General features: G+C 35.4%; 1 protein-coding gene across 2 annotated transcripts in view; it reads right to left on the bottom strand.

Annotated features, from left to right (window-relative positions):
• Positions 1-14,672, bottom strand: part of LOC113099024 (uncharacterized) — a 33,942-nt gene that overhangs the window by 6,235 nt on the left and 13,035 nt on the right. For both annotated transcript variants that reach the window (XM_026264075.1, XM_026264074.1), the window contains 2 exons: positions 5,691-6,020; positions 2,200-2,526 (listed from right to left, as the gene is read on the bottom strand). In XM_026264075.1, the coding sequence (XP_026119860.1) occupies positions 2,200-2,526; positions 5,691-6,020 (657 nt within the window). The remainder of the gene's footprint in view (positions 1-2,199; positions 2,527-5,690; positions 6,021-14,672) is intronic.

Here is a 14,672-nt window from a genome sequence, read left to right as displayed (position 1 = left end):
TAAGATATATATAAGATATTATCATGTCAGTATAAGAGATATAAGATATATATAAGATACTATCATGTCAGTATAAGAGATATAAGATACATATAAGATACTATCATGTCAGTATAAGAGATATAAGATACATATAAGATACTATCATGTCAGTATAAGAGATATAAGATATATATAAGATACTATCATGTCAGTATAAGAGATATAAGATATATATAAGATATTATCATGTCAGTATAAGAGATATAAGATACATATAAGATACTATCATGTCAGTATAAGAGATATAAGATACATATAAGATACTATCATGTCAGTATAAGAGATATAAGATATATATAAGATATTATCATGTCAGTGTAAGAGATATAAGATATATATAAGATACTATCATGTCAGTGTAAGAGATATAAGATACATATAAGATACTATCATGTCAGTGTAAGAGATATAAGATACATATAAGATACTATCATGTCAGTGTAAGAGATATAAGATACATATAAGATACTATCATGTCAGTATAAGAGATATAAGATATATATAAGATACTATCATGTCAGTATAAGAGATATAAGATACATATAAGATACTATCATGTCAGTGTAAGAGATATAAGATACATATAAGATACTATCATGTCAGTGTAAGAGATATAAGATATATATAAGATACTATCATGTCAGTGTAAGAGATATAAGATATATATAAGATACTATCATGTCAGTGTAAGAGATATAAGATATATATAAGATACTATCATGTCAGTGTAAGAGATATAAGATATATATAAGATACTATCATGTCAGTGTAAGAGATATAAGATATATATAAGATACTATCATGTCAGTGTAAGAGATATAAGATATATATAAGATACTATCATGTCAGTGTAAGAGATATAAGATATATATAAGATACTATCATGTCAGTGTAAGAGATATAAGATACATATAAGATACTATCATGTCAGTGTAAGAGATATAAGATACATATAAGATACTATCATGTCAGTGTAAGAGATATAAGATACATATAAGATACTATCATGTCATTGTAAGAGATATAAGATATATATAAGATACTATCATGTCAGTGTAAGAGATATAAGATATATATAAGATACTATCATGTCAGTGTAAGAGATATAAGATATATATAAGATACTATCATGTCAGTATAAGAGATATAAGATATATATAAGATATTATCATGTCAGTATAAGAGATATAAGATATATATAAGATATTATCATGTCAGTATAAGAGATATAAGATATATATATAAGATATTATCATGTCAGTATAAGAGATATAAGATATATATAAGATACTATCATGTCAGTATAAGAGATATAAGATACATATAAGATACTATCATGTCAGTATAAGAGATATAAGATATATATAAGATATTATCATGTCAGTATAAGAGATATAAGATATATATAAGATACTATCATGTCAGTATAAGAGATATAAGATACATATAAGATACTATCATGTCAGTATAAGAGATATAAGATATATATAAGATACTATCATGTCAGTATAAGAGATATAAGATACATATAAGATACTATCATGTCAGTATAAGAGATATAAGATATATATAAGATATTATCATGTCAGTGTAAGAGACTTGCTTCACTCTGCAGCTGGTGTTCAGGGTGCAGCACACACACTCAAACGATCTCCCAGGAACCTGCAACGATCCACCCTGCCCAAACACAGCCTCGGACTCGATTCAGGTGACCTGCATCTCTCTGCTAATTACTGCTGCGCTCCTGCAGCTCCAACTTAAATACACATTTCCCTGATTCCAGATAACTGATTTCCCTCCTCTGCTCGGCCAGAACACATTAAAATTCCTTGTTGGTTTTTCATACTGCCACAGGTTTTTGGAGCATTATTTCACTCTGTTAGAGACAGCTGACTTAGGTTGTAAAGTGGTTATTTGTGTCATTAAATCAGACTATATTTGTGTGATCACTAATCAAAATAACAAACATGATCAGAATTTGAACAAAAGTGAAAACTTTTGCTCCAGTTACTCAAAAAGGGTCTTTAGGTAAATGTCAAAAATCTATTTGTATGAGGAAATACTGTGAATTTCATGTCATCTATTATTTTCTAACCTAAAGTGTTAAGTGCATGTCATTCCATTATAAAACAGTTGTCTGAAGACTCAGTTACTCACGGTTGACAGTGAGAATGAACAGCTGTGAGCTCTCTCTGCCTCGGATCTGTAGTTGATAGAGTCCAGAGTCTGTGGTTCTGGTGTTTCTGATGGTCAGAGATCCAGTCTGATTATTCAGCTTCAGTCTGTCTCTGAATCTCCCATCAGCATCGTATAAAGAGCTCTCATTAGTCTCTGCATCAACTGTAGCCAGGAGGATGCTTTTATGTCCAATCCTCCACAGCATCAGATCATCTCTGTGTATTTGAGTAAGATTAGGGTCTAGAGTGACAGATTCTCCCTCCTTCACTGACACTAACTTCACTCCACCTGTCCCATTGATCACACCTGGAGAACACACACAAACAGATTCTCAGAGATATTAACTTACAAAACCTCAGACCTTCTGGTTACAGTTGATAAGGCGCTAATCATGGGAGATTTTAATATTCACGTTGATGATACAAATGATGCATTAGGACTTGCGTTTACTGACCTAATAAACTCCTTTGGAGTCAAGCCAAATGTCACCGGGCCCACTCATCGTTTTAATCATACACTAATGGTAAGTGGGCTGCATTTATATAGCGCTTTCAACAGACCACATGGCCATCCAAAGCGCTTTACAATTTGCCTCACATTCACCCATCGACTGCGGTGTCTGCCATGCAAGGCACATCCAGCTCGTCGGGAGCAGCTGGGGTTAGGTGTCTTGCTCAAGGACACCTCCACACTTGGTAAGGTGGAGCCGGGGATTGAACCACCAACCTTCCGGTTTGTAGACAACCTACATGAACCACTGAGCCACTGCCGCCCCCACTAGATTTAATTATATTGCATGGAATCGATCTTACTGGTATACTGGGGCGGCAGTGGCTCAGTGGTTGAAGTGTGTGAATATGAGGCAATTTGTAAAGCGCTTTGGATGGCCATGTGGTCTGTTGAAAGCGCTATATAAAAGCAGTCCATTTACCATAGATATCGTACCTCAATGTGATGATGTTAGAGGGCTTGCATTGGGTTTGGGCTCCCGAGGGTGGGCGGTGGTGTGCAGTAGAAGTTAAGTTGAAAAGAAAATTAAAGCTGCTGTTTACTTGACAGAAGCAAAGCAAGGCAAGTCAGACATCTGGAAACAATTCTCATTGGTCACTGAAAAAAAAAATGAGAAAGAGCGATTTCCTGTCCTTTATTTTTTCAGCATCGCCGCATCTATTGCCCCATCAGAGGGGCATTCAGTGTGTATGGGCAGATCTTAGAAGAGAAACACAAGTCTGGGACCGCAGTTAGTCAGCAATATACTTTTCCTTCATAGTAATATGGAGTAAGTGAAGCAATAAGGCCCAGCGATCAGATTAATTTGTTGAGTAGTCGACAGCTAGACTCTACGTTATCTATATCTATCTCGTATATCGCTCTCTCTCTATATATATATATTAGTATAATATATTTTCTTTTTTGCAATAGTCTATTAAGCTAGCTATTGTGAATGTGAAATCTGTGAGATTTTTTAAAAATCATTCTATTTTATTTTATTTTTTTGTTTTGTATTTATTTTGTTACAATTATATCTAGTGTATTTTCTCTGTTCTCTGTGTTTATTTATTGAATGGTAAAGTTAATCGCTAGTTAATCGTTTGGTGCATGTATGCAGTAGGCATAGCCTGTGTTTAAAAACTGAGGTGCGGCTAGTTACAGTTTTGTTTTAACGGTTAATGTTTTATAACGCAACGTCGTCATAAGGGGAAAGGTTACGTCCCCTTTCTCTGCTTTGCCCGCCCAAACATTTACATTTAATTCAGTCGCAATCTCAGGCGTTATAAACAGACTTTTACTATATGGATTCGACAGCACCGTCACAAACAGTGAGTAACAGTGTTCATTAATGCCTGATCTGTGATCAGTGATTTCTGATAATTATTCAAGTTCACACAGAAGTTTTCTAAATCATTTAATACTGTTTATGCATCAGTGAATCAAGCCAGTCACTAAATGATCAACTTCACATTGTTTCTCTTAGTAGTGATAATTTTTTCGGCCAGGATAATTTTTTTTCTATTTTTATTTAAATAATGTAGCATGTCATGATGTGATGTGTGGTTAGTCTGGAGCGCCGGCAGCAGAAAACACCCTCTCCGATGCACAGATGTCCCGGGAATTAAGAGATAACGTCTCGCTAGAGTGACCAGCTTTGGGAAGGGCCTTTTTTTTTTGCTCTCTTTATTTGGCTTGCTCAGCTAAATATGTCTGTGTGTCAGCGCGCCAGGTTAACACACACGCACGTACGCACTTTTCTCCTTCTTTCCAAAGCTCTCAGAGCTTTGGAAAGACGTGATATGTGAACAGCCCCTTCATCGGTCAACATGTTTACTTTCGGTTAACTGTTAAACGGTCAATATGAGCATCCCTAACTGGCATATACACATAATATAACCACACAAAGTCAACATGTTGACATTTCTTGCTCTGAAACTGCCATAAAATAAAATAAAAGTTTATTGATCTCTGAAAAGGTGTACCTGCGTTCTTATGCCATTATCATTATATTAGTTGAAACTGGTCTTAGAACGACAATATTATCATTTATCGCGATAATTTCTCAGACAATTTATCGTCCAGCAAAATTTGTTATCGTGGCAGGCCTAGCATTGATGAGATCATATATATATATACAGATAATACATCCCCGTCTACTCAATGCTCATCACTGCTGCCTTTCATGTGATGTGAAAAGATGTAAAAACTAATGCTATAATCAACACTTCCACGATTAATTAATCTCGACAGCTGTAAAAGTATTTGAGAGGGGGGTTGCACATGTAATACACATTTTGAATGCAAAGATGTCAGCCAATCACAACAGTTGTGGTTTACTCTGAGTCTCACAGCAGACACGCCCCTTCAAACAGAGCAATCAAGCCAGAGGACTATCAGGATATAAAAATACCTTTTATTTCTAAATGTAAAAATCATACTAACAATATAAGTACACCTCAGCAAAGATAAAAAAAAAAAACATTTAAAAAAAGAAAATAATCCACATCATGGGACCTTCACAAAACGAATTTCACAAATCAAAATTTAACACATCAGAGTTTTCAACACTGCACATAACTCTGGGTTATATTTCTTTTAGGTTTCTTTTAATGACCAAACCAAGTCCACTTTTAACCTTTTCTAAAACAATATTTCACACTTATAATTTCAAAAGAGGACTGGAGCATTAATGAAACCCTGCTTGGTGCTAAATCTAGACATGTGCCTCTGTTAAAAACTATAGATGCAGATCTCCCATCACCTGCAGCACATTAATTCATGACCCTTTAATGCAGCTTTGATGTCACTTTTCATTTACACATAATGAAAAACTAAATAAAGAATTAAACTCAGCGTTAACAAAAACATGAATTACTAACATTAGAAAGATCTCCTGAGTTTAGAACAACCCTGTACTAACAATACTGTCCCCTTCCCGAAAGAAAGAAAGAAAGAAAGAGAGAAAGGTAAATACTCACGTTGGACAGTAACATTGAATGTCTTGTATGTATGTATAGTTCCTCCTCTAGAGATCTCTAGTTCATATGGTCCAGTGTGTCTGATTCTGGTGTTTCTGATGGTGAGAGAGCCAGTGATTTGATCCACCTGTAATCTTCCTCTGAATCTCTCAACATCAGTGACAAAAAATGAGGTGCAACCGTTCGGTCTCGTTATTTGAGAAATGACAGAGCGTTTAGGTCCGAAACTCCACGTTATGGTTTGATCGTTGAGTATTTGAGTAAGATCGGTGTGTAGAGTGACAGAATCTCCCTCCATCACTGATATATCAGTCTCTGCACCAGACATACCTGGAAGAAGAAGAAGAAGAAGAGTTCACAGGGATAGATTAAACTGATACCACACCTGTAACCTCACGAAACAGATTCAACACAAATCATTGTGTGATTACTGATCAATCAACATTATTACTGAGGAGTTTGTCAAGAAGAAAAACAGCTGTATGAATTAGGACGATACACAGTAATTGTTTGAGTGTTCAAATCAGTCTGATCAGTCCATATTACTACAGTACATAGCTGAAGAGCTATACATCTCACTTAGTTATTTATGATCTACTTGCTTTTGCATTAAAGTACAGCTGAGAGAGAGAGAAATGATGTGTATCATGATCTTTGAGCACCTGCAATATACACTGTACAACAGCTCTGAACATATCCTGCACCACACACACACACACACACAAATACTTCTTGTGAAGTGGTTGTTCAAAATAAATCGCTTCACTTTCTACTCTGCCAGTAAAAAATAAAAACATAAGTTTTTAAAAGTTCAATAAATATTTGAATAAGATGAACCTGTGAGGCAAGCAGAGGCGGACAGAGTACACAGCTTCATTACTTGAGTAAAAATACAGATACCCCTTGCTAAACTTTACTCAAGTACAAGTAAAAGTACTACAGTCAGATGTGTACTTAAGTAGAAGTACTGAAGTACTTGTTTTAAAAGTACTTGAGTATCATGAGTACATTTTGTAAATATTTCATACTGCCACAGTGCTTACATTTATGTACAGAAACATCCTACATCGAGTTATGACCAATGGTAATGTTAATACCTTGGAGAATGTAAAAGGAATTGACAGTAAAATCAAGTCATTTTCATGTTTCTTTATTTAACATTTCTCACTTGCTCACAAGGCAATAGCACAATGGCAATGCTCTGAATTACCTCTGACCGAGTTTTAGTGGATTTTTTGCACCCATATTTGAACTTGACTGTGTTAAACACACTCAAGAACATCAAAGCAAATGCTCAGCTTACATTAATGTGTAATATCAGAAGAGAAAATTCAGCTAACAGTTGTGTGTACATGTGAGTTTCTCTGTTTTTCATCTATCAAACAATAAACCTAAACCAGTAAAGAAGGCAATATAGCAATGTTCAGACACACCTCTGAACCTGACCGTGTTATACATGCAGCACAGAAGAGAAAATAATCATGATTAAAGAATCAATCAGTCAGCTGATCAGCTGTGTTTAGGTCAGCGCACAAAAAAAAAAAAAAAAAATTCATCTCATTTGAGTGACAGTATTAAGCCCCTTCCTCTCACACTGATACAGGCAAAGACAGGAGAAAATACTTTCAGCTGAACACCATTCTCACACACACAATCTGTGTGTGACAACTCTGTGTGTGTGTGTGTGTGTGTGTGTGGGCATGTTTTTGTGTCATATCAGGACACAACTCTGTATAATGACATGGGTATGACACAGGTATTACAAGGAGAGGGTGACTTATGAGGACATAACCCATGTCCCCATTTTTCAAAACACTTATAAATCATACAGAATGAGTTTTTTTGAGAAAGTAAAAATGCAGAAAGTTTCCTGTGAGGGTTAGGGTTAGGTGTAGGGTTGGTGAAGGGCCATAGAATATACAGTTTCTACAGAATAAAAACCATTACACCTATGGGATGAACACACTTTACACACAAACAAACATGTGTGTGTGTGTGCACTGTACTTCAATTCAATCCAATTTTAAAGATTTGAATAAGAGTAGAGGTCGACTGATTAATCAGTCAGTTTGTTGGCATTTGTAAATTAATCAGCATTGTACAAATGTGCTGATATGTGCTTTATTTCTTTCTTTTTTAATGTTTTATTGTCAACAAGTATCATGTACAGTGCCATATCTCACTATACAACAAAACATTCCACATGCCTCAACAAGAAGGAACAAAGAAGATAGGAGAAAGGAAAAAAATAAGAGAGGGTACATAAGCATCAGTTTACAAACAAATATATATATATATATATATATATATATATATATATATCTTTTTTTTATATACAGAAAATATACTTTGCAGGTCATCACCATTATTTCTTCTTCTTATTATTGTTTTATTATGTGAACATGTTAAAAGAGGAGCATATATTCATCGTTTTTATCGTTTCACTATTTTTAGATTTTGACATCACATCTACATAGATTTTAATCTCCTTTTCAAGCACCATAAAAAGAGTTTTGCCTTTTGTAAACATTTATGAATATGAAATTTACATAAAAATAAAATTACATTTATAATAAAACCAATGTCCTTTAAAAAGTGATTCTTGATATAATAAACAACATCACATGTTTATTAGATAAGGAAAATGTTCATTAAATATTATCAGCAATAATAACCTCCACATTTGAAGAAAAAACGCTGGGTGTATTGACAGAACCAAAACAAATGAGTACATGTTTTCAATGGAGCATTCACAAAATGAGCATTTCAAATCAATATCAATTACATTTTTGTAGGAGTTGTTTTGTTGGATAAACTCTATGAATTAATTGATATGATATTTCCTTAACCTTATTTGTGTGGAGTAATATCTGAGGTAATGACCAAACTTGAGTCCAGCTTACATTATTAAAGATCTTGTTCCAGTAGAAAATAAAATTTAACACAAGCCACTGGAATCACCTGACTAAGACATTTATAAATGTTTATCCACTTTAAAACAAATGAGTTACTCTTCTTAAAAGCAGTGCTTTAGCATTACCTGCATGTTTGTGCTTTTGAACACGCACCAGCTAACAACTTCACCAATAGATCACATACTGATCATTTACTAATGGTTTATTCATCATTTGTTCATTGTTTTAATGATTCAAAACAACTTTGACAAATACTTCAATGATTTATAAGTGATCATGTATCAACTAATAAATTATGAACCTACTAATGATCAGTTTCATTCATTTCATGATTTGATTATTTTTTTTACGATAACTTACATCACATTTGTAAATCGTTAGCATACCACCCATTAATCATTACAGAACATATATTCATGTTTTGTAAATGATTCGTTCATCATTAACTAATAATTTATAAATAACTCATACCTAAACGTTATTATGAAGTGTTAAGTAGGGCTGCACGATTCTGGATAAATTGAGAATCACAATTTTTTTCATTTTATTTTTTCATAGATCACTAAATAAAATAATGTGTGACGAATTGTTAAACACTTTAATATACACTACCAGTCCAAAAGTCTTTGAACGGTAAGTTTTTTTTTTTTTTTTATAATTATCTTCTGCTCACAGAGCCTACATTTATTTGATCCAAAATACAGCAAAAGTAGTAATGTTGTGATACATTTTTACAATAAATAAATAACTGCTTTCTACTTGAATGTATATTATAGTGTAATGTATTTCTGTGATGCTCCGCTGTATTTTCAGCATCATTCCTCCAGTCTTCAGTGTCACATGATCTTCAGAAACCAGAATAATATGATCATTTACTGCTCAAGAATTATTATTATAGAATTTTGTTCTTCTTAACTTTCTATCAAAGAAACCTGAAAAAAAATCTACTCATCTGTTTTCAACACAATAAGAATAATAATAATAAAATTTATGTTTCTTGAGCAGTTAATCATCATATTATTCTGATTACTGAAGATCGCAATCTTTTAATGATTAATCACGCAGCTCTAGTGTTAAGTGATAGCAAATCTTAACGGGATGAGAACAGCAATCCTTTTTTAATGCAATTTTTTTAAGCAGTTGTGTGATGTGTGAACTCTTATTTTTGTTATCATTATGGCCATTTGGTGTTATTTGTGACAGATCGTCACTATAATCAAAACTGACCGCCACAGAGAGATTTTCCAAAAGGCTTATACTTCATTGAATAAACTGAGCACTGCATGTTTCTGAATTAAAATGCAGCGCGGGTGTTTTTATATGAGTGTCACAATATACCGGTATTGAGGATAACCTTGATATTACATTTATGAAATATCAACATCGTGTTAATTTAATGTGTGATGATATTCCGGTATTGGTGATAACCAGGATATTTAATGGGACACTTATGAAAACATGACACACAAAGAGTCTACTACAGCGCCAGTACCTGGTTGAGCTCAAGGGTGGCAGTATTGTGCTTTAATGCTAACATCCGTCATAACAAGAAGAAGACACAGCACACGCCGCTCTACTCTGAGAAGAACCATGTTCAAACAGGACGTTCCCATTATTTTAGTAGTAAAGGAATGGGAAACGATACATTAACCTGTTAACAGCAGTTTCCTGTGTTCATATATTTAAATAAAGGGGAGACACTTTTAATAAAAACAGTTTTTGTATTTGCACTTGATTTCATTGTTCAAATCTATTACACAATTAAAACAAACCTAGAAAACTGAGTGACCACAATGTTACATTAAACTCTGTAAAATGTTAAGTTGGTCGCTGCAGCTGTTCTAGATGTACATTAAAACTAAATTAGAAGCATGTTAAGTGGCCCTGGCACAACTGTAGGTTAAAGAGATTAAAATACAGGTACACAAGATAACAGGTTAAACTAGTATCAGTTTTGATATCAATATTTATTCATCATACAGTTGAACTTGACTGTATTTTCTCTCTTCTAATTTCATGGGGAGCTTCAAAGAAGAAAGAAAGCCAGAGTCTCAGTACAGCTGTGACCTGAAGAAGAAGAAGAAGAAGACGACGAAGAAGAAGAAGAAGAAGAAGTAGTGAAAATGCACGTGTCCTGTTTATCAGTATCTTAATGTTCATTAGGCTAAAAATAAAAACTAAGTCAAAATTAATTTGGCTGATTCCTCAAATTTTCTAAACATACCGTGATATATCGATATCGTGAATTCATATGGCCACAATAATCTAATATCGTGACAGCCCTAATATGAAAAGAACCGACCATCTTCAGAAAAGCTTCTATGTCATTTCATCTTTCCTGTAATGCCTGATTAAGTATCTTTTGTGAGGGAGGGCAACACTTGTTTGATTACAGCCATTAGCGGGGATCTCCGCTCCAACAGTGCCTCCCACTGTCATTGGTCACGGGGCGGTCACACTAGACATTGAACGTGAAGTTTTTCTGACACCGCTGTGAATATTGGCGGGAGCTGGATATAATGGTTTCCCCTCAGTTATCACAACATGGATTAATCTGTGCTTGTACTGTCTTTTGTGATGGCGTCGAAAGCATCTTATTATATTGTACTCTCAGTCGCTCTCTATATAAATATATACACACTAAGAAATACAAAAATTACAAAACGTGTCCTCATTTAAATGTATCACCTGTCACTGTTTCTGTTGACACTGCGAACCATGCAGCTTCTTTATATATAATCTTTTTAATTGTTCATTATATAAAATAGGACGGTGTGCTATGGCTAAAATTAGCGCTTTCTTCATTTCTTTATTTCTCTACAGAGAGATCACGCAGTGATGTATCGATCTTCTACTGGTAGTCATGTCTTTACATGATGCGAATTCGGAGGTCAGAGTTCACCAAACTTGAACTTTGGAACGCAGTGAAATGCAGAAGTATTTCGCATGAGCTTGAGTTTCCGGTCTGATGCATTTGCATGCGTATGATTGGAAGTCGATGGAACGAAAAGTGCAGTGTGACCACCCCTTAATTCTGTGGGGAACACCAGTGTCTGTTAACAAACAAGCAAACATCCTTCAGAACTGTTGAGCCATGCACTGTATTATTACTATGATTTAGGGTACACAGCAAAAAGTCCAGTGTTAAATTAACTCTCACAGAGTTGATTTCAACACTTTTTCAGAGTTTATATAGCTCCACACTCTCTGGAGTTAAAATAACACTTTCAAAATAGTTAAATATTTAACACAATGCCGGAGTTACAAATTTGACTCCAAAAAAAGTGTTAAAATAACATTAAAAGGGATACAGAAAAACAACACTGTTCAGAGTTGCATGTTTTAGATGGTTAAATCTGTACAGTAGGGATAGGGAGCTCCGGTCCTGGAGGGCCACTGTCCTGCAGAGTTTAGCTCCAACCCTAATTAAACACACCTGAACAAGGACATCAGTGTTTTCAGGATTACTAGATAGATACAGGCAGGTGAGTTTTTATGAGGGCTGAAGCTAAACTCTGCAGGATAGTGACCCTCCAGGACCGGAGCTGCCTATCCCTGCTGTAAAGTCTCAAAAGATCTACAAAATAATGTTTAATAAACAACAGCACACAAAATATTTGCCGATGACTTTTTTATTTGTAATTCTCACCTCTTAAATGTGAAATCAACTGTTGACTGGCTGTGTGCTCTTTTTGTCAAATAAGACTGTTAGCATTGTCAACATCATACTGCCTGGCTAAGTTAAGGTTACTTTCTGGTCGATCAGTCTGGCTCTCAAATCTCTAACCCTGGGAGACTCCTTCATTTTACCTTCATCAATGTTATACAGGGTGTCTGCAGGAATGTGTAAAAGTTCAGAAGTGCACCATCATAGGACAAATTTAACAAAATGTGCCTTGAAAAGTTCATCAAATGCTCCAAGGGAGCGGTTTGCCTGGCATGGGATGAGATGCTTATCCAAGATGATGTAGAAGCCCTCAATCTTGCTTTTCTGGCATCCAACAGCAAGGAGGTACGGATGCTGATGCTGGATGTTGTTGAGGGGCTCCTCCAAACTGCAGCATGACTAAAGTTAAAAATGAACATTGAATATTAGACACAAACATAATGTCCAGTTAGAAAAAACAACAGTATAAAAGTGACTGTTCAAAGAAACTCAGCGGCTGGTGCAATATGAGAATGCATATGAATGATTTTAAATCTCCATGTTAGAGCAAACCAAAACACAATATTAAAATGTCAATACCTTATGAAAGATTACAAGTCTTTCAGCAGCATCACATGGACTGTTTTTGGAGACTTCACTCCTCCTAGTGATGGTGGAAGGAGATGTATCAGTTAAAGAAGGGATGCCATTTCCCGGTCGTAAACTAAAGACGAAATTCACATGAAGAAAAAACTAAACAAAAAAACAACAACACATGAATTAATTATTCTAAACCTTCTAATTAAATATTTTAAGTTGAAGAATAGAAAGCATTTTAAACATTCACCTGGTTAATGTAGTCTTTTTAAAGATTTTATGTAGTGCAAGTTATCAAAACAAAATATATTGTAACTGCAAATATAGCAGATGTGTAAAAACAAGCAAATCAAATACGACTTACTTGTCTCATGAAGGTCACTTCCTTCAGGACATTCTGCTGAGAGCAACAACTGACTCATCTCTGCTGTTGAAGTAAGTTGCTTGGTGTCTTTAATGACATTTGGCCTGAAGAGTGTGTCCCTCTTCTGAAGCAGCCTGGAGGATGTCTCGGTGTCAAACAGGAGAGTGAAGTCTTGACCAACCTTTAAGAAGATGTTAAACTATAAACAATGTTCTCAAATTGAATTCTTGTGAAAACATGTTATTCCAAACTTACCAGGCCTTTTGTATCTAGGAATCCTGGGAATGTGGAGAGGATATCAACACTAGAGCCTGGATCTTTAATAAGCTCTTGGCGATGCTGAAAGGTCTCTCTCATCTTTTGGATGATTAGGGACAGTGTTGAGTACTCGAGACTCGGACTCGGTCTTGGACTCGGTCTCGAGACCGTATTTTAATGGTCTCGGTCTTGTCATGGACTCGTGTGCATTTTGACTCGGTATTGACTCGGACTCGAACATATTAGGAATCGGACTTATGCCCGAGTCCACTCGAGTCCCAATCCAAATATTTCATGATTATTACTGTATGTTAATGTTTATTTAAACTGGATGTGTGGCGCAAGCGTCTCAGCTGCGTGGCGTGTCTGTTTTTAATTCGGTTCCCATGTTAACAGGTTAGATCTTGCAGACTGCCTGCGTGAGACGCGCGGAAAACCCGTGCATGCTAGAAATAGAACCGACGCCTATTTTTAAAGTGACACGCGTGCATGTTGGAAGTGTTTCCAGGCAAAATATACTAGGAAGATATGTCATTTTGTACACAAATACATATTAATTCATGACATTTTGATATTTGAAAGTCTATAGGTTGGCATAAATTCAGATATAAATGTAATTTTAAAAATAAATTAATAATGATCGATTTTCAAATATTGCACCTGTCAAACATACTCTATTGTGCCGTCAATACTGTTGACGGTGTCTTATCAGTAGGTGTGTAAAAAAATACAAAAATAAATTTGATATTGTAATAAAAAAAATAAAGAGCCTGGTTTTTCGGCGGCCTCTCTCTATGTCACCTACAGCAGCAGCAGCGAACCAAGCGCCGCATGCAGACACGCTTCTGGTGTGTAAAGACACAGAAAACGCGAAGCAGCCACCACGCTTCTGGCACGCAGCAGAGACGCCACGCAGCCAGTGTGTCACCGGCCTTAAGTTACCCTCCTGCCTCCGTAACTAAAAAAACTTCGACTAGTGTGTATTTTACCCTTAAAACGCACCATCCAGGGAAATTAGCATTAGATTATCCGATGCTGTTACAGAACGTGATAAAATGGTAACTGTTGTCAGTCCCCGCTTCCTCTGCACCAGTAGAGTGTTTTTAGTCAGGGTGGATTGATCATGAGACCACATCGTGGTTGGTTGGGAAGCAGGATGGTCTCCTCACTTATTTTTTTGAAAAGTAATTATGCCCATCTGT

This window comes from Carassius auratus, unplaced genomic scaffold (genome assembly GCF_003368295.1).
Source record: "Carassius auratus strain Wakin unplaced genomic scaffold, ASM336829v1 scaf_tig00216836, whole genome shotgun sequence".
Taxonomy (NCBI): domain Eukaryota; kingdom Metazoa; phylum Chordata; class Actinopteri; order Cypriniformes; family Cyprinidae; genus Carassius; species Carassius auratus.
The sequence above is the reverse complement of the archived record's forward strand: the minus strand, read 5'-3'. Positions and strand labels throughout refer to the sequence as shown.